Consider the following 18,973-nt stretch of genomic DNA (forward strand, 5'->3'; position numbering starts at 1 on the left):
CAGATGGAAGCCGAGCCGCCGTCCGGGAATTCCAGTAAAAGTCGGGGTGGTTTGGCGCTAATGGCATGACCGCCTGCAGCCCTACGGCGTTGGGCCACGTTTTGTGCAGGAAAGGCGTCCAATGAAGAGATCACGGGAGCCCTCCCGCCTCCTCCATGTTTCTTTGAGGCATGGTTTCCAACCCCAAGCTTATCTTGCAGATGTAGACCAAATCAGAGGCCGGCATGACGGAAGAAGCGAAGAGGCGAAGGAGCGCAAATTCATGCATCATTTTGCCAGCAGTGCTTCTAACGAAGCAGATCTTACATCAGCACTGTCTCCTGCACGTGCGTATGCGATCCAGTCAATGCGTTTGAAACCGCAAGGAGGTCGCCGATATTTACAACATCATCGCCGAGGTCCTTTCGTGCCGTCCGCTCACGCAACAATGCTACATCTGCGGGCTGTGAAACTCAGTTCAACACCTCCTCACCCTCCTCGCGCGGCCTCTTCCAGAGCATCGCGTAATGCGGCACGTCACCCAGGGCGATCTCTTCCCCGACTTGCTCAAACCCGAGCAGTGAGTAGAGATACTTGCCCTCAGGGGTAGCAATCAGGAAGGCGTCTCGCTTCTCCCTGGCGGCCTGCTCCAGGCCATGCTTCACCAGCATCTTGCCAATTCCTCTGCGCTTTTGAGTGGGATCCACGCCAAGAATCATCAAGTCTGTGTCAATGTCAGTTGTGTTGTAAGTGAGGAGATTCAAAGATAGGTAAACTTACACCACATCTGGCTGTGCCCTTCTTTCCCCAGTGTTTGTTCAGTCACCACCTCCATGAGCCCGAAGATTTCTTTCAGAGCATCCTGGTCCAGCGAAGGCGGCAGCACGTCAACCTCTGTTTCGCTTGCAGTCTGGGGTTTGGCTGCCGGTGGGAGGGAGTCTGGGGTCTCCCACTGGGCGTATCCCACAATCTGCTCACTGCCATCTTCCAGCTTGTCGACAACAACATAGGTCTTCTTGCCGTCCTTGATCCGCCTGGTGTTGCGGGCAGCCCTCCACTCGGCCTCCTCCGTTGCAGCATCGGTGTGGGCGAGGTGGTGCAAGTGCGCCGGGAATAAAATCCGGGAGAGGGTGGGCCCGAACGAGTCGCGGCCGATGACGCCGATGCGCGGGGAATCGGCGACGGTGGCTTCACGGAGGGTCAGCATATTGTTTGTTATGACTGAAGTGGATATGAAGTCCTAAGAGATGGAGAGGTGAAAGAGGACAATGACTCATGTACTACAACTGGCATCGTCCAGGTTTTGTGAGCAAAATTTGGATCTGTCACTTGCCGACGACAACCGGCCCGAGTCAGCGTCACTGTGGAGTCACCGAGCTTCCGAACTCGACAAGGTGACCCGGCCGGGTCTCTAAATGCGAGCCGGGGGGCTACCTCGGACCTAGGGATTACGATCATGCCAGAATAGGAAGCTTGTATTCGCTGTCTTAGAGAATAGGATGACGTATCACCACCTTTTCGCAGCTGATCCTGCCCTCCGCTGACGAGTTGATTGCGACGACAGCGTCCTCCTTTGACCGCACCACTCTTGTCGGCATCGGCTTCCAGGCTGCGGCGTGATTCTCCAGAAACCATCTCATAACTTTGTCCTGCCGGCTCCATGTCCACTCTGGAGATTGTTTTGGCAAGGCACCCCATTTGCGCGAAAAGATGGCAAACTCCCAATCCGAATCCCACTCTCTGGGGACTGGGCGAGCGCACGCCAAAGCATCTCGCTCTTGATCACCAGAGAGACATTGCTTTCCCCAGTAGCAACTGCTATTCTCGTACGTTGACCCCGCATCTTCCAACCCAGCACCAACGGCATCAAACACCGCTGTCAGCGTTACATCGAGGCTCTGGAGCGTCCGTTTGATCTCCTTGGTGGTTTCCTCTGGGTGCGTATAGTCAAATACATGCGTTGCCCCGATGCCCCTAAGCAGGTCATGATTCTTGGTCGAGGCCACAACAAAGATGAACTCGACGCCTATCTCTCTGGCCACTTGAATGGCTGCCCACCCAACCGCGCTAGCACCGCCCCAGATGAGGGCTCCTTTTCCTTGAGAATGGGTCCCTGAGGGCAGTTGTTCAATCCCAGCACTTGCGAAACCAACCCCGAAAATATTGACAAATGCATCAGCAGCAGTCAACAGAGCAGTAGGGAGGCCTGCTGCCGCTTCCGCACTGAGGCCTTCAGGCCGCGTCCAAATTAGATCCGACCGGGCAAGAATGTAGGGTTGATGAGCCCCAGCATGAAGCGGGCGGTGTGGGCCTGGCCAGGTCAACCCCAAGACAGGAGTGTTGGTTGTAAGATCAATGCCAGCATAGTCAAAGCCGGTGATGGAAGAGTGAAAGCCGAGATTGAAGTGCTTTTTGTCCGCAGGTTGGATAGCGGAGTGAGTGACTTTGATAGGGACATGAGTCTGGGGGGCTAAAGGGAGAGAGGCTGCGACGGGGAAGGGAGCGGCGATGGGGGTTATCTCGCCATCAGAAGAGAGAAAGAGGGCGGTGGGATGTGTTGTAGCTTCAGTCATGTTTTTTGGGGGAAAGTTTGGCAAAATGAACGGGATGGCCTCGTAGAGATTCGTGGCAAGGACTGGGTCATCTCTTAACGTTTTATCGTCGACAACTCCCAGTCTGGCGTGCTTGATCAGATCAAAGGAGGTATCCCCGGAGTTCGGCGGAGGGTTTGCCGGTGATGATTAGAAATCTTGCTGTGATTTTTGGTCTTTTCAATTTGTAATGGTCGCACCAGACTATGGCGTCATTACGAAAACTGTCAGCAGGTGATCTTTGGTCTTACCCAAACCCTTTTCCAATTGATTAGGGGTAAAGGAGGTGAAAGGAGACATTGGCAATGATGGAATACGTCTCTTTTCTACCTTGTACACTGCTTTTATTCGTTGGCTGTGGTGGGAAACTTCGATATTAGTTTCACAAAATGCATTTGTTTACTGAGATACCTTGGGACGTATCGAAGCATATGAATTGCGGGAATCCTAAACTCGGGAATGTAACCTGCCCTACAGTCCCAGAAAAAGTCAAACGAAATACCTAACTAAAAGAGTGACAAGAAGCTCCAAAGATACCCAGCCAACAATCTTTTTACCCCTTAACTTCCCCACGAACCCCATCGTTTGCCTAGAAAATTTCTCTCATAACCTCTCAGAAGCAGTTGTTCTTGACAGTACTGATACCCAAAAGCTCGGCACTCAAGTTGACCAAGATTTCGCCACCAGCCTTCAACTTCTCGGCCTTGGTGGTGGCTCCCAACATGAGCTTAACAGCCTGCTTCGCACCCCCAAGCGCCTTGATGTACTTCTTGATCCTGAGCAGCTTGGCAGCAGGCACAGCAGTGGTGGCAAGGAGCTGAACAATGGCGGCAACACATTTGGCAATCTTCCACAGCGAGGCCCTGGCGGCGAGCTCACCCCTCTCGAAGAGGCTCAAGTTCTGCTCAACGGCATCAACATAATCGGTGTCCCGCTTGAGAGCCGTTTCGGGCTCACGGTCTCCGTTGGCAATGAGCCACTGGTGGAGCACTTCATCTCCCTTCTCGAGGATGTCGTCGGGAATGCGCTCAATCTCGGCAAAGAGGTGGTCGAGGGGGAAGTCGAAGTCGCGAGTGAAGTTGAAGTTGGTCGCCCAGGTGGCAGGGGCCTGTGCGCGAGCTTCCAGAACGGCAGGGACACCCGCGTCGTTCTCAAAGTCGTCGGTGTCAGGGAGAAGGCCATGATTGTCATAGGGGGCGGGGATGGCGGTGACAGTGGCCACAAAGAAAGCGGCAGCAGTGGTGAGGAGTTGGAACTTCATGTTGATGGTTGGAAGTCTGAGAGTAAGGTAGCTGACTGTTGCTGAAGGGTTTTCAACGGATGAGCAAGCTAGATGGTGCTTTGAAAGCTGTTGATGATGAGGGTGATTATGGAGAATAGACACGGATGAAGTGGCCCCCTTTATACAGTTTTCTGGCTCTTTCATGAACCTATTTGGTCTTTGCTGCTGCTCTCATCCCCACCACCACCCAAAAAATCCCAAGTCTCACCTTCGCACCAGGATAATCTTGGAGTTGCTGACCCGACTCTGGGCAACTTCATTAAGCTTCGGTCTCTCAGCTTGGCAATCATCAGGGTCGACTAGGTTATGCAACAAGCAGTCTCTCTATCTCCAAGTACATGCGGCGCAGAACAAGGCTCTGCCCCTGAAATCATGCGGCAGATAGATAATCGGGAACGTGAGCCTTGTCAGACAGGCTGTGGTCTACATCTTTCTTGGTGAGGTGGGACAAAGGTTGAGCCGTGCCAAGGTAAGCGTTGCGAGTATAGAGATGGAGGGTTACATTAGGCGTGCGGCGTTGGGCGCAGTCGTTGGCCCGCCCCTGAAATAAGTCCAGCTGAACTGCAGAAGAAGAGTGTTTGGATGAGCTTGTTTGTGCCACCCCCCGCACTTTGATCTGGCCAAGCACGGTGAGATTTACCTAGATGATCTGCAACAAGTGTATTCCACACGGGTGGTCTGTGGGAGCTCAAGGGAGAAGAAATATGGTGAGCATGATGTATCGAGAGAGCAAACTATTTACCAAAATGAAAACAAACAGAAAAAACAATATGCCCTCACAACCTGACCCACTGGGAGCAACCGGTCCTCCCACATCTTATCGCCGACAATGACAAGTGATGCTGTTGACGACCTCCAACGGGCAGGCACCGTGCATTGTTCACGATCCAATCAAGGCGGCCGACGTCAGCGTCGGACGGACATTGTGGGGACGGCGTTGAACCGGGCATTGTGGATGAATCAAGCACAGCATTATCTCCGGTTCTTCGAAGGAACTGCTCTGCCATTTCTTCTTTTCGACAGAATCACATTGATATCGGTCACAGTCATAGATGGGTCAGCTTTCTGTCTCTTGCCCCACCGATGGGCAACCACATCGGGCGGCGGTCGTCGGCGCTGGAATAGCAGGCTTGTGCGCCGCCATCGCCCTCCGTCGTGCAGGATGGCATGTCGCCGTGTACGAGAAGAGCAGCTTCAAAAACGAAATTGGTGCGGCCATCACGATAACTCCCAACGCGACCTTGGTTCTGGAACGGTTTGGATTCGACTTTTTAGAACTCGGCGGCGTTCGCAATGAGATGCTCCTGCGCTACGAGGCGAAGAACTTGTCCCTGCTTCAAAAGGAATACTATGGCCCGGACTCAGGCGCAGAATGGAGTCGCTTTTGGTCAGTTCACAGGGTGGACTTGCACAGCGGGCTCAGAGGGCTAGCGACCCAGACGCAAGACAACACACCAGGGCCACCAGCAGATATCCGATTGGGCCAAGAAGTTACGGGAATCGATTGCGAGGCCGGCACAGTCAAACTCAAAGACGGGAGACTGGAGCAGTATGACTTGGTAATAATAGCAGATGGGGCTCATGTAAGTCTGGACTCTTTCACCACGCCCAGGAAGGGAAACTGATCAGCATAGAGCCGCTTAATTGAGGATTTTACCGGGAATCCGTCCACGGTTCACCGTACAGGCCGGTCTATTTACAGATGGCTGGTATCCATGGACGAGGTCAATGCAGATCCTGTACTCCAAAACCTCTACACAGACCCGCAGGGAAGTCGGAAAAGCGGCTTCGTGGCTTGGGTTGATCAAGAAACCAGGATACTTTGGGTCAGCTACAAGTGTAGGGGCGGCAAGGTGCTGAACAATGCCGTGGTTCATGACACGCAAACCGGTGAAGGAGAAGAGGATCTTTGGCAGTCTCCCGTATCACGAGAACAAATCCTCAAGGTTCTTTGCAACTTTCACCCGTCAGTTCTAAACATGGTCTCCATGACGGCCGAGGATGGCATCAAAGCCCACCACCTCTACAAACGGCTTCCACTCCAAAGCTTTGTTCGTGGAAAGACGTTGGTGATGGGAGATGCAGCACATGTCATGATGCCCATTCATGCGGCCGGAGCAAGTGTGGCTATCGAGACAGCGGCCACGTTGGAAACACTTTTTGACCTTTCCGGGAGCACATGGACAATGGAAAGCCGGTTGGAGATGTTTGACAAGCTCCGAGTGCCCCGATGTAACCTCGCCATGCTTTCTTCCAACGCTGGCCCGGAATGGCTCCACGTTCCGGGTGTGGAGGACGAGATTCGAAAGTACTACTCTGGTCCTCTGCCGCCTGCTGGTGCAATGCCTTATAGCAGTGCGTTCAGGGACGTCTTGTTCAAACACGACGAATACCGAGCCGCAAGAGAGTGCATGGACAAGACAGCCAAGAACTAGGTGGACGAGATGGGAAAGAGACGGAAGACCAGCAGAGACGGATAAACTGCTGCAGGCAAGGAGCTGTGCAGTAGAACAGATGCAAATGACACGAGTTTTGATTGCGCCAGCTCTCTCGGGGTATGTCACCCCATTTGCGTGGTCTTGGATGCCAATACCCCCTCAAACTCTTATCAGATGAGGAAGTTGTGGGTAAATCAGACATCCCCCCCCCCACGTTTTTGTCCTCAAGGTATCCAGGAAATGAGTGAGAGGCGGGTATGTACCTGTGGTCGGGTTGGGCAACGAGCTCGCTCTCGGTGATTCGGTGAATGTGGTGGGAGGTGACAACAAGGTGATTTTCCTTCTCAGGCTATGAGGCAACCCTCATTCATCACACCTTGAGTACGACGTTCCAATGACACCCCAAGGGATTCTAGAAGAATTCCCCCCCCACATTGTCAATCCCTATTCGGGCTGCATCCAAGCGAGACTGTCTTGTGCTATCACCAGCTGCACACCTCGACAGTGCCGAGAGAAAATGCTGTACCGCTGGCTATATGAAGTGTAAATGTAGCGGAGCTTCTTCGGGTTACCGCCAAGGCGGATTCAACCTTTTATACAGACTCTGGCCCACGAAATGACGGCACGACGCCCGCCGTTCCTGCATGAGCCCAGCACAGCGTCCTCGGTAAAATCGGCAGCCTGTCATTTAGCCTCTATCTGGAATCTCACTTGCTTATAACACTGCAAATGCTCCGGATAGTGCCTCACTGTGACGCCCAAGACGTGTAAATTAAGAAAAGAACAGCTTCTGAGCGGGTTCCTGATCTAACAGCCGGCAGCCGAGATGCCTTCTCCAAAAAACAAAGACCGTGAGGTCCCTAACCAGGGCCTGTGGGGTGAAGGGTCAAGAAGTGGGGCATGAGGGGGTCGTGGATGAGAGATGAAGCCGAGTGGAAATTGATTATTTACATGAGCTCCCCCATCCCTTGGTCGGGAGTTGCCAACTTGATCCTGCTCCTCGTACCGCCCATCTAGACCGACGACAGTGAGCGTGAAACGACAGCAAAGATGAAGTCCATGTGCATTGGACTGGCAGCAGCTGCCTTGTCGTGGACAGGCGTGCTGGCCAGCGAGAGCAACAACGCCATTCCCAACGAAGCCCTCCTCGCTCGTCGCCCTCGTGTGCTCCAGAGCCGCCACCGAAACGGCACCACTGACTACGCCCAGCTTGGTCTTCGTCAGGAAGGTGGCAGATGCGGAGCGGGAGTTGGACGCTGCCCCGATGGGCAGTGCTGCTCCGACTATGGCTTCTGCGGTTTGACCGTTGACCACTGCCATCCTCTGTTTGACTGTCAAGCCCAGTATGGTGTCTGCGGATGGCCTCCCCCGGTGCCTGCACCACATCGACTCCTCCTCCCCCCCCAACGACCACGTCAACCCCCCCACCCCCTCCCACCACCACTTCCACCACTTCCACCACTTCCACCGCTGCTCCCCCGCCTCCTCCTACCACTACAAGCAGTGTGGTTGTAATCCCCCCGAGCAGCACCTCATCGACTCCCTCTGTTCCCCAGCCTACTGGTCCCCTGGTTGTGACCACCAATGGCCAGTGCGGAAACGGCACCATGTGCATTGGAAACCCCAACTACGGCCCTTGCTGCTCGCAGTATTTCTGGTGCGGTTCCTCAATTGACTTCTGCGGTGCCGGCTGTCAGTCCAACTTTGGTGCTTGTCTCGGCATCCCTGGTCTGCCCGGAACTCCCATCAACGGCACGACCACAAGCACCTCGCCCGTTGTCCCGCCCACGACCATATCCACCCCGGTTGTTGTGCCTCCCACCACAACCTCCTCCACCACCACCAGCAGCACCACCACCACGAGCTCGACTTCCACCAGGACCACCTCCACCACTTCTGTCGCGCCCACTCCTACCCTGGTCCTCCCACCCGGTCAGAGATCTTCTACCGACGGACGCTGTGGCAGCGGTCAGAACTGCTTGGGTTCCACCTTCGGAAGATGCTGCTCGCAGTTTGGCTGGTGCGGCGATGGCGATCAGTACTGCCCGTATATTGTCGGGTGCCAGCCCGAGTTTGGCTACTGCGATCCCAACTAAGCTGCAGTTCCCTTGTTTACTGTAGAATTACGCGTTGTAGACAGCGATTGGGTCTGTCGTTCGTGCGGAGAGAGAAGACTTGAAGGTTTAATGGCTGGAAGATTACAGCAAATATCAAGTTTATGTTCAGATTGAGTCCCTATTTTGTTCCAACATGTGTTATGCTCCACCGATTGTCAAAAAGCGACCGCACCTATATGAAGTGTGCCGATGATGTCAGTTGGGGTAAGCAATAATGAAAAAAGGGGGGTACTCCATGGACGGTGGGCCGAGTGTGGATGGGTGGGGAGGCAAAAATGATGGAACATGATTTCGTCCAGGCTCGAACTGGAGACCTTCAGTGTGTTAGACTGACGTGATAACCAACTACACCACGAAACCATCTGATTTGTGACGGTCACCACCTGAAATAGGCCTTGTGTAGGAATAGCAACGTGACAATAACGAACATCACACATGGTCTACAAGCAATAACTGCCCAGCAATCAAACCGAACAGGATACAAATGGCATCTATATGTATACTTAGATATCAGCCCATCCAGCAGTCATGGGGTGCATCGGCAGATGGTTGCAGCGGGTGCATCATGCTCGGCTGGATCTGGTGCGCCATTGGCCAGCCAACACCTCAGCCCCTATTCATCTGCTGACACTTTCCAATACAATGCCGGCACCGCCCGTGTAAAACAAGCCTATAAGAACAACACGCCGCCAGAGCCAGCGCAAAAATATCTTGACAATTTTTTCTACCGTCCAAATACAACTGCATCAACTTTCCCCATCAACATCATCTGCATTACCATTAACCATGAACCACAACATCACCGACGTTGCCCCTTACCAACCGCTACTTCCACGTCCGCACTCCCCAATTTCATATCCGAAGAAGAAGAAATCGGGGATATTTCCTGATCTCACCAAGAATATCAACTTGGGCGAAGACATTGACCTCGTCGTTGGCCTCACAGCCACAGCGCTCACAGCCGACCAAGTCCTCAAGCTCAAAGACAGCAAAAAGCACAAGGCCATGCATTTAGCAAAGGCCAGCCTGAGTGCCGCCGCCGCCGCTACCGCGTTTACCATGATGAACAGAGAGCATAATGAAAGAGTCGGACGGGAGAGGACACGTCAGCGTCCTGAGAGTGAGTCCAGGTCAACGCCTAGCACAACAAAAGGCGAGAAGCACGAGTGCCACAGTAGGAGCACCTCACAATCTAGCTCACGTCCGAGGTCATTCGAGAGAACGAGGAGAAGAAGCAGAAGCCGAGACCGGGAGCTGCCCTACCCTGACTTGGAAGCACAAAAGCCAGAAGATCACAAGGTGCGATGGGCTCTAGTTCCCTCGCCACCATTTCAGGAGGAACATCAAGAGCAGCGTGCAGAGAGCCCCGAAGACTACAGCTACGCGAGCTCGCGTCTGGCGCCACCGCCAGACGAACGATACCACCACAGAGGCAGGGCTCGGACAACGTCACCAGTCCGCAGGCAAGACGATGACCGGTGGCCCGATAACCATCAGCACCATCACCGAAGAAGGAAGTCAGAAGGACAGTCAAGATGGCACACTTTCTTTGACCTGCTTGGTCAAGAGTTATTACACAGGCAGCAGAAAGCTTGAGACGGCTCTTGGATATATAGACAGCACTTTTCCTTTGGATACAAACTGAGACAATCAAACAATCGTATATGTAACCCAATATACTACTCCTAAACTCCAATCATGCCGCATAAAGCACCCACTACAAATCCTCTTTGCTCAAAAGATCCCAACTCAACCCCTCGTCAGTAACCTCGATCAGCCCAGGTGCCGCAATCGTAGCCTCCACCACCTCGCCATATGTCGTAAAGTTGTCTTTTGAAGTAAGAGCAGCAATCGTCAACCCGACAAGTATATTCTCCTCAAAAGGAAACTCAGCCTCAAACCTCAGCTGTGTGTTGTTCTCGCCAAACCACTCGACATCTTCAACAGGCACACTGATGGGCAACAGCTGTCCGCTAAAGTAGGTAACAAACAGATCCGGACCAGTCTCATTGATGAACTGCTCTGCCTCGGAGGAGCCGGTCAAATTGGCAACAAAAGACAAGCGCTGATCACGGGACTCAATGGTTTGGCCTCCTGTCACATGGGCGACCTCAAGAGGCGGGAAGATTGGGATTTCAATCTCGCTGATGTTGAAGGGGCAAGAGACGACGAATTGTTGAAGCGCGCTCCAGGCAAAGGCGCCGACGTTGGTGGTCAAGAAGGGTTTCTGCGATGGCTTTTGATTAAGAAGCAGACGGTAGAAGCCAGACTGCTGCCCTTCTTGGCCGATGATGGAGGCGACTTCACGAATAGGACCCAAGTCCCCGTTGACGGCTAGCCCCTCGGCCGCATCCTGAAGTGTTCCGAGAACGACATCGGTGAAGGTGGCGGCGAGAGCGATGGACGAGTTGATGTCGGTGGCACCGGGGAAGACGTACTCGCAGGGCTCGGGGATCAGAGAGGCGTTGAAGTGCTTGAGAACGTTGGAGGCATCTATGGCGTGCAGTTGTTCTTGCTATTGCATAGGTAAGATAGTTAGCATCTGTGTAGGTCTGTGGTAGGGAAATGAACACTTACAGCCAAGACGGTCGCCAGGATTTCGAGTATCTCCACTTTCTTCTCTGTTGAAAGTGTGAAGCCGGGCTCGTCCGTGGTGATGTTCTCAATGAGGGACGAAAAGAAGGCGACTTCAAAATTCTCATTGAAGCTAATCAGCTGGAAAATAGGAATGCTGCTTTCGTTCAGGGAGGGCGGGGGCGGTGCATCTGACAGTGTGCCATCTGCTACGTCTTCGATGAATTCAAGCTGAGTTGCATTCGGGTTAGGAAACCCGTCGGCGGTATCGCGGCGAACAACTTTCCCTGTTGCCAGGGCTATGGCTACGAAAAGGAGGACTAGTTGGGAAAGCATGATAGCTGGAATAGACGGAAACTGTTCAGGAGAGACTCTTTAGAAAATAACCCAGATTGCCAATTTTTGGCGTGTTTTATTCATCTTGGCTTGGCCGGATGCCTGTCATTTATAGCAATCGCTTTTCCTTTGGGCGTGAAACTGGGTTTTCTATTGTTAGATTTCGCTAAAATGCTCTCAATCTGATCAGGACAAGACTGAATAGTTAGCTTGAGCGTAGGGCACAGACATGTCTACCCAAAACTTATACTTTGTACTGATGATGTCACATCTTCTCGAACAACGAAATTGCGGTTCAAACACAGCCCGCAATCCAGATTCTCGAGGCCGGATGCGGAACAATGTTCTCATACCATCCGTTCCGACCCGGTCGGCCCGAATAAGCTACTGAATATTGGGGAATCGGACAAAGGAGCTCTGCTATTTTTACCAGCGTTGGAACGGGCAAGAATACCTACCTAGGTGCCTAGCTTGGGCCCAAAGCCTCGGCTCCCTCCTTTCAATGTGGTTCTCAATCACCAACCTCAGCAGAAAGTCACCTCTGGGAAGTTTCAAGTTAGAAAGTTGTGTGAACTTGTCGTTCAATGTGTTTGAGAGAATCTATAGCAGGGAGATAAACCAGACCACAAGCACCCCTTCAGACAACGGACCGGTGCAAAGTTCCTTCTCTATGATGGTGTACAGATAAGTCATACATGTGAAAAAACTACAACAAGCGAAACGAACGGAGGGGAGAATGAAAGTTTCCGTCAGGCCTGTGTGACCGTAGGAGTTCGGTTGTACGTTGCGAACAGCCGAGGTGTACTCAGTACCACACTGGGGCAGCGGTCCAGTGCTGCAACATCCAGTTGATGGCATAAGTCCACTCTTGAGAAAAGTAGGCTGCCAGCTCCTGTATCTGTTGATCGTCTGGCACGACACCGCCCCACATTTCAGGCCTGGCTGCTTCGATTTCAGCATAGGTGGCCACCAGATTCCTGCCATTCTTTGTTAGTCCTTGATCACCAAATAATCTGACAAGGAACGTACTCCTCTGTGATCTTTTCTAGTACCATCCAGGCGAAGTTCCAGCTCCTGTTGGATTGCGGGTCGTTTCGGACCAGGCCCTGGGCGTACGTCAACATTTCCCCGGAAAAGGCGTAGTTGGGGGTGAGCCCCCGGAGCTCGGAAAGCATCTGATTTGATTCGACGTAGTAGATCCAAGCCGAGGTCATGGGTTCCTGGAAAGCTAGTTGATCCTCCTCTGTCTCGGCATTCGCTACCAAGCGTTCCACACGACAGAGCTCAGTCAAGGTGTTGATGCGGTGGGTAAGGAGAGACTCGATGATCTGGCGCGCTGACTGCTGCAGGGCTGTTAGTTTATTTGAGCACGAGCGAGAAGGTATGTCAATCATACTGAGCCGGATCCACTCGAGCTTCCAGACTTGTGTCCAGTTCGACGTGAGCGCGAAGATGACATGGTGGGTTCTGGTGTGAACGAGAGCAGTTTAAGTCAGTGTGTGTGTAAGTGACTGAACTGATGGTAGTGAGATGTACAGCGACTGATGATGGAGCTGGGCGAGCTTGATGTAGATATAAGTCTGATGGTCTGGAATCTTGAAGATGCGTAGGTCTTGGATTCAAACTTGAGAAAGTGACTGCCTGGTCCAAAAAGTGGATAGGTAACGGCACCATACTGACGGTACTTTTCACCCCTCCACACTCTCCCAGTCTACCGGGTCAGGGACAGCCCTAGGCTAACCTGAATGGCACCCAATCTAGTGTACTCGAGGAAGAGACAAGACATGCCATCCAATCATGTTTGCAGACAGGACGACAGATAATGTTGGGCTCTTACCGGGTGGACTCACCAGATCAGTATAAAGATGACCGGGTGGTGGGCAGAGTCAGACGGGCGAAGCTTGAAAAGACGCCCCAAACAAAAGGCAAGAATGGGTTCGGTGGCCATGGTACGCTATGTGCCGGAGTGACCATGGACCAACGGATAGTGCGGCTCGGGGAGTTATCTGCCAGACGAGAAGCAAGGGTTGTATTAGTGTGGGAATAGGTAACCATTTCCAACCATGACGATGGTGGGTCAGTACCTACCGAGTGCATCTTCTGGGCACAAGAGATAGTTCTCATGTGCTGGATCTCTTGGTTTTGTTCGCTCTTGGAGAGGAACATGCCCGAGCCCTCTGTCTGCAAAGCCAGTGAACTGTTGGTTACAACCCCTCACTCACGGAGCGTTGGGTGATGAACTTTCTGGGAACAATATCACCACTGGTCAAGCCTGTTGCTATCTTAGGTGCACAGAATCAAGGCTCAGGATCAGGCATGCCATGGCTTGCAGTGGTTGACTGGCAAGGCACCGTATAATGCCGAATTTGTGGGTTTGAATAATCAAGACGCACCATGAGGCATCATGTCGTCATGAGATGAAGGGTGGAATGGATGAGTGGGCCAGGCATAGATTTGTCCTGAGCTCATTTCGAGTATTGACCGTGTACTCTCTTTCCTGACATCTTGAGTTGTTGCCTGAGAAAATACATGGGTCTCTGAGGCCTTGATTCCACCCTCATGATTGCAGTCAGATTTTAGCGCATTATAGTGGCACAGCGAAACAATCCGCGATGCACCACGGATATTTCCTGTATGTTGGAGGTGGGATCCAAACAAGAACGAGCCTCGTAGTCAGAGTCGGGCGCGAGTTGTAAGCAGTCAAGCCATGAGTGAGGAGCCGCGTTTATGTTCCGGGAGAATGGACAGGAGGGTGCGGTGCATTTGAACCAATGGAGGTGGCATCGCTGAGCTAAGAGGGATGCCTGTCTTGGTGTTTTGCATGTAGGGATGATGAATGACGATGCCACTCTAGAGTATGAGTCTGGACAAGACCGCTCCGATGTCACCGACTGCTTGCCGAGTTGCTGATTGGTGGCTGTTGTGAGTGCAGTCCGGGCTTCCACGTGGAACTCAGCTGGTCTCGCTCCAAGTGTGCCTGCCAGGAACCAACGGCGATCTGTTTCAGGCGATCGGTCCCCGGCCCCCGCGGTAGGGCTGAGACGAATGGGAGCAGGGATGACAAGAGATGATGGTCATCTCGTAATCTGGATGCCTGAGGAAGCCCAAATCGGGTTGTGGAATCAGCGCGCCCATCCGGAGACGCAGCAAGACATCTGTCAAGTTGCTGGCCATCCATACCTGTGCATTAATGGTGATGAGATAGAGGACACGAGGTGACTGATGAGGGCGGGTAAAGACGCTTGTGGCATCACTTCTTGCGTGGGGAAGACCCCTGTCTGGCTGAATGGCTGTAGACCCTCCAACGTGCAGTAGCGGCGCATTCCAACTCCCAAGCAGTCACCTTCATTGGTCTCCTTACGTGGAGATACTTTTGCCAACCATAGCCGGTATACAGAGCAGACGGTAAATGTGTTTCGACCAAAGAATGCTCTGTAGAGTCATGAATGCCTTGACAATGTTGAGCGCGTAGCCCAACAACTGCGGTGAGGCAAATCTACACTCAGCAACATGCGTCGGCCCAAGTCACGACCAGTCCCCATAGGGGTATCGTCAAGAGCGAAGTTTTTAACGTCCATACCGGGTTGGGAAGGTGACTGCCAAGGCGGAACTGATGATAGACACACTTCTGTCTTCTATTTGCGTTTTGGAATCCTTTCCAAAGCAGTTTGTAAGCTCTTCACTTGTTGGGGGGTACATGTAAGCGAAGACGACCCAGTTTCAACGTCGACTTGTGATATCCTTCTCTTTGATGTTGAAAACAGAGTAACCTAAAGTCATCATTGTAACAGGTGCCTTCTATCCCGACACAGAGCCTCTCTGTAATGGCCCCCAACATGACAGACAACAGCTCCCCACCCCCATCGCCTTGTTTCGCACCAGGTAGACAGAGTCTCACCTTGTAGTCATCCTTTGTGTCACCTGCCAACAGCCCTTTCCTCGTCAATATCCTCATCGTCCTGTCCATCTGCACCCTCACCACCTTGCTCTTCCTCACCTTCGTACTCGGCACTCTCTAACCCATAGCCTTTGATCACCCAGCTCCAGATCCACCCGCCAAGAGTAACACCGGCGAAAAGACCCCATGCGAGCGCCTCTCCCTTGGGCCTGAAACGCATGCTCAAAGTAAACAGGCCCCCAGACAAGAATGGCCCCACACTCCTCCCGGCGGCTGACAGCGTTTGAGCAATCCCGTTCAAAGTTCCCAACGTCTCATGGGACGGAGCCGAGTTTGTGATCTGGACACGTGATCTGGGTCAGCACATATCAGAGGTGGGGGTAACATGATGAACTCACCAGAAGCATGACACTACTCAACCCCCCGACAGCGCAGATATTCTTGATGATTAGAATGACTCCCAGCTCGCTATAAAGCCAGCCCTTGCCGCTGCCGATGCCCAGGTGAGGCGTTGAATCCAAGTACCCAATCCAGGGCATAAGACTCATAGCAACCGCCATTCCAAGTAGAGAAAACCGGTATGTTCCCAGGTTCCCCATCCTCGCCTTGAGCCTTTCAAACACAAGAGCCTGGAAGACAATGGTGGCCAGGCCTGCAAGGGACAGGGACAGGCCGATGATGCCCGGTCCAAGCTCGCGTCCGGTGGGGGGAGGAGCAGAGACAAAGATTGGGTACAGAGAGTTGAAAGAGATGTTGGCAAGTTGAAAGACAAGATAGGTTCCCAAGACGGCCATGGTATTTCGGTTGGCCAATTGTCGGAAGGCAGACTTCTTTTGCGACGGAGTAAGGCTGTTCGCATCCTCGTCATCTTCATCAGCTGCCTTGGTATTCGCCGAACTGAGAAGTGCCTGCTGTTCTTGGCTATCTTGCTGGTGGTCAGAACTGACGGATTCCGACCTGTGTTTTCCAGCTTGTTGTTTTCTCCACGGCCGCTGGACAATGCTTTTCAGCCACCCCATCCAACCACGCGGGCCTCGTGCAGATGTCCCATCATGTTCTCCTTCCAAGGTTTCCTTGAACCATATTCCTAGCACAATGACACTGACGACCAAAAAAGCCGCCACCACAAGATTTGGGGTCAAGTAGGGGTATTTTGCCCCGTCAATCCCAGCATCCGTCTCCACCAACAGACCACCCAGGGCAGGCCCTGTAATGCTTCCAAGCGAATAGATGACGGGAAGCCACGTAAATGCTCTGCTCTGGTTCGTCCTGTCAGTGACTTCGCCCAGACACGTAGGGACTACTGCCGCATTCCCGTTGAGCAATCCCATAGCGACGTGTACTATGATCAAGTGCGCATAGGTGGTGCACATGCCAAAGAAGCAGAAGCAGCCAGCCAACAAAGATGTCCCGATCAGCATGACAGGCTTGCGTCCAATCCTATCAGAAAGCCACCCCCACAGCAGATTGGTCGCCAGCTGTGCCATGGCAAAAGCCGATGCGAGCAAGCCCACGTACATGCCTTCCTGGCCGGAGGGGATCTCGGGAAACGAGGCCACCATGGCTGGGAGGTAAGGACCAATGGAATTGAGGGCTGTCTGCTCTGCCAGTGACAGGAGCGCGAGCAGAGCCAGTTGTCTCCACGGTAGCGGCGTTGAATTCGGACTCGTATCAGGTCTCGTGTGGTGGTGGCTGTTGTCTGACCCCTCGCCCCTTCGCGATGGCGATGCGCTGAAGCCTCGTTCGTCGGCTTGTGAAAAGTAGTGGCTGTTGTCCTCTCCATTTTCTTCTCGCGATGGCGAATGTCTGAGCAGTGACCGGAGCCATGAGTTCTTTCTCAGCCGCGTCTGCTGAGGCTGGTTGGAGGGCGTCGCGGGGGGTTCGGTCGGAAATGTGTGGTATTTGGCGGTCGACTGTCGCTGGACCGGAGGAGGACGGCCGGCGACAGAACTCTTTCTTCGTCGGCGGCGGCTGCTTGATGGAGATTCGCGATAGGGAGAGAGATCGGGAAATGGCTCACCGGCGTGAAACGATCCAGAATGGCGATAGCGTTTGACGGAGGGTCGTGGGATGCTCGACTGCGACTGCGGGTGCGACTGCGAGGCTGTCGCGGTGGTCGCGCTGGCAGCAACGGCGCCCGTGTGTACCATTGTTGATGATGGCTGTGTCGTACTTGCTCAAGGGTGCGGGCTCTAAGATGAGAGAGGAAGACCTTCAGCACCGCTGTCTCTCTTCAAGGTCAGTGACGATGGAGGAACGGGCCAATGGGCAGCCAGGCAATTGCTCAACGGGCCCGGCTGCAGGGGATCCCAGTCGCTCCAGGAGGTGATGTCATGGCACCCCACGCCGCAATCGACCGATGCTGTGTTGACTGACTACCAAGGTATCGTCAAATGGTAGGGGAAAATAGCATAGGATAACTGTTGTGGATTGACACATACACAAGACCTGCAGATGAGGAGCTGTCAATGTCAATGTCAGTTGCATATCTGCCAGATCCTCGGGCATCTGGGCAGTGATCAGGATGGTGTTGCTGCCCGCAGTGCGTTTACCCCGCATCCAGACAATTTTGTGTTAAGAGCCCCACCATACCTTATGGAAACGTTCTGGAAGCTCAACCTCCAAGCTCCAAAGAAGAGACCCCACCTCAGCTTTCATCACAAGGGCCTCTTCGGCCTCCTCTCATTGTCTCTGTTGACCACCACCTCGCCTAATCCGCGTCGCCGGGACTTTGGAGTTCCACCATGGAAAACCGCGCTGCTCAGCCGCGTCACAACACCGTCGGACAACACGGGCAGCCAGTCTCACGCGCGCGACCATCCAATCGGGCACTCGGTTTTTGAACAAGTTTATTGGCAGACGGCATCCATTGTATCGTACTCTAAAAGACAACAGTCCGGGTGCCGTTCAAAAACACCCTCCTCTCGGCATACCACTTGACGGCGGCCGCAAGCACTTGGCTCTCTACGTTGGATCCCTCGTCCACCAGCGCCTTGGGGCTCAGGCTGTGGTCCACGCGGGCAACGCGCTGCTCAATGATGGGCCCCTCGTCAAGGTCGGCCGTGACAAAGTGCGCCGTGGCACCGATAATCTTGACACCGCGGTCGTAGGCCTGGTGGTAGGGCTTGGCGCCCTTGAAGCTGGGCAAGAAGCTGTGGTGGATGTTGATGATCTTGCCGCTCATGGCCTCGCACAGCGTCGGGCTCAGCACCTGCATGTAGCGCGCCAGCACCACAAGCTCGACATTGTGCTCTTTGATGAGTTCCAGGATCTGGCCCTCCTGCGCCGCCTTGGTGTCCTTGGTGACGGGGAGGTGGCGGAATTCGATGCCGTAGCTGGCGGCGAGCGGCGCAAAGTCTGGGTGGTTGGACACGATGAGGGGGATTTCGATGGGAAGCTGGCCCGTCTTGGCGCGGAAGAGGAGGTCGTTGAGGCAGTGGCCGATCTTGGACACCATGATGAGGACCTTTGGCTTTTGTGCCACGGGCCGGATGTCGTACGTCATGTCATACTCGCCGGCCAGCTTCTCAAAGTGCGGGCGCAAGAACTCGGGCGACTCGGTCGGTGTTGGGCCAAAGTGCACACGCATGAAGAATTTTTCTGTGACGGGATCCGAAAACTGCTGCAGGTCGATGATGTTGACCTTTTCGCCGGCGAACACGCCCGTCACGGCGTGAACGATGCCCGGCTTGTCAGGGCACGACAGCGTCAGGAAGTGGTCGTTGGCCATTGTTGAAATGCGTGCTGGGTGGGTGATC

At 53.6% G+C, this 18,973-nt stretch overlaps 10 protein-coding genes across 10 annotated transcripts, besides 1 other annotated feature; 3 read left to right on the forward strand and 7 right to left on the reverse strand.

The window, feature by feature from the left end:
* Nucleotides 1-452: 452 nt before the first annotated feature.
* Nucleotides 453-1,186, reverse strand: PODANS_6_11010 (uncharacterized protein; the record flags this gene model as incomplete). The annotated part of the gene is made up of 2 exons (XM_003437478.1): nucleotides 453-703; nucleotides 760-1,186. The coding sequence occupies 2 exons, from the start codon at nucleotides 1,184-1,186 to the stop codon at nucleotides 453-455; spliced, it is 678 nt and encodes a 225-aa protein (XP_003437526.1).
* Nucleotides 1,187-1,466: 280 nt separating this feature from the next.
* PODANS_6_11020 (uncharacterized protein) lies at nucleotides 1,467-2,552 on the reverse strand (the record flags this gene model as incomplete). The annotated part of the gene is made up of 1 exon (XM_003437479.1): nucleotides 1,467-2,552. One exon carries the CDS (start codon nucleotides 2,550-2,552, stop codon nucleotides 1,467-1,469), a length of 1,086 nt encoding a protein of 361 aa, XP_003437527.1.
* A 631-nt stretch (nucleotides 2,553-3,183) lies between these two features.
* On the reverse strand, nucleotides 3,184-3,996 carry PODANS_6_11025 (uncharacterized protein; the record flags this gene model as incomplete). Its single annotated transcript, XM_003437480.1, has 1 exon — nucleotides 3,184-3,996. The coding sequence occupies one exon, from the start codon at nucleotides 3,994-3,996 to the stop codon at nucleotides 3,184-3,186; it is 813 nt and encodes a 270-aa protein (XP_003437528.1).
* A 1,154-nt stretch (nucleotides 3,997-5,150) lies between these two features.
* On the forward strand, nucleotides 5,151-6,287 carry PODANS_6_11030 (uncharacterized protein; the record flags this gene model as incomplete). The annotated part of the gene is made up of 2 exons (XM_003437481.1): nucleotides 5,151-5,435; nucleotides 5,487-6,287. 2 exons carry the CDS (start codon nucleotides 5,151-5,153, stop codon nucleotides 6,285-6,287), a joined length of 1,086 nt encoding a protein of 361 aa, XP_003437529.1.
* Nucleotides 6,288-7,340: 1,053 nt separating this feature from the next.
* On the forward strand, nucleotides 7,341-8,386 carry PODANS_6_11040 (uncharacterized protein; the record flags this gene model as incomplete). Its single annotated transcript, XM_003437482.1, has 2 exons — nucleotides 7,341-7,793; nucleotides 7,847-8,386. The coding sequence occupies 2 exons, from the start codon at nucleotides 7,341-7,343 to the stop codon at nucleotides 8,384-8,386; spliced, it is 993 nt and encodes a 330-aa protein (XP_003437530.1).
* Nucleotides 8,387-8,693: 307 nt separating this feature from the next.
* Nucleotides 8,694-8,767, reverse strand: a tRNA (tRNA-Val).
* A 426-nt stretch (nucleotides 8,768-9,193) lies between these two features.
* On the forward strand, nucleotides 9,194-10,003 carry PODANS_6_11050 (uncharacterized protein; the record flags this gene model as incomplete). Its single annotated transcript, XM_003437483.1, has 1 exon — nucleotides 9,194-10,003. One exon carries the CDS (start codon nucleotides 9,194-9,196, stop codon nucleotides 10,001-10,003), a length of 810 nt encoding a protein of 269 aa, XP_003437531.1.
* A 121-nt stretch (nucleotides 10,004-10,124) lies between these two features.
* On the reverse strand, nucleotides 10,125-11,317 carry PODANS_6_11060 (uncharacterized protein; the record flags this gene model as incomplete). The annotated part of the gene is made up of 2 exons (XM_003437484.1): nucleotides 10,125-10,922; nucleotides 10,985-11,317. The coding sequence occupies 2 exons, from the start codon at nucleotides 11,315-11,317 to the stop codon at nucleotides 10,125-10,127; spliced, it is 1,131 nt and encodes a 376-aa protein (XP_003437532.1).
* Nucleotides 11,318-12,122: 805 nt separating this feature from the next.
* PODANS_6_11070 (uncharacterized protein) lies at nucleotides 12,123-12,776 on the reverse strand (the record flags this gene model as incomplete). The annotated part of the gene is made up of 3 exons (XM_003437485.1): nucleotides 12,123-12,294; nucleotides 12,347-12,660; nucleotides 12,714-12,776. 3 exons carry the CDS (start codon nucleotides 12,774-12,776, stop codon nucleotides 12,123-12,125), a joined length of 549 nt encoding a protein of 182 aa, XP_003437533.1.
* Nucleotides 12,777-15,234: 2,458 nt separating this feature from the next.
* PODANS_6_11080 (uncharacterized protein) lies at nucleotides 15,235-17,365 on the reverse strand (the record flags this gene model as incomplete). The annotated part of the gene is made up of 2 exons (XM_003437486.1): nucleotides 15,235-15,555; nucleotides 15,614-17,365. The coding sequence occupies 2 exons, from the start codon at nucleotides 17,363-17,365 to the stop codon at nucleotides 15,235-15,237; spliced, it is 2,073 nt and encodes a 690-aa protein (XP_003437534.1).
* A 731-nt stretch (nucleotides 17,366-18,096) lies between these two features.
* On the reverse strand, nucleotides 18,097-18,945 carry PODANS_6_11090 (uncharacterized protein; the record flags this gene model as incomplete). The annotated part of the gene is made up of 1 exon (XM_003437487.1): nucleotides 18,097-18,945. One exon carries the CDS (start codon nucleotides 18,943-18,945, stop codon nucleotides 18,097-18,099), a length of 849 nt encoding a protein of 282 aa, XP_003437535.1.
* Between the last annotated feature and the right edge of the window lie 28 nt (nucleotides 18,946-18,973).

The sequence above is a fragment of the Podospora anserina genome, chromosome 6, assembly GCF_000226545.1.
Source record: "Podospora anserina S mat+ genomic DNA chromosome 6, supercontig 4".
NCBI classification, from domain to species: Eukaryota; Fungi; Ascomycota; class Sordariomycetes; order Sordariales; family Podosporaceae; genus Podospora; species Podospora anserina.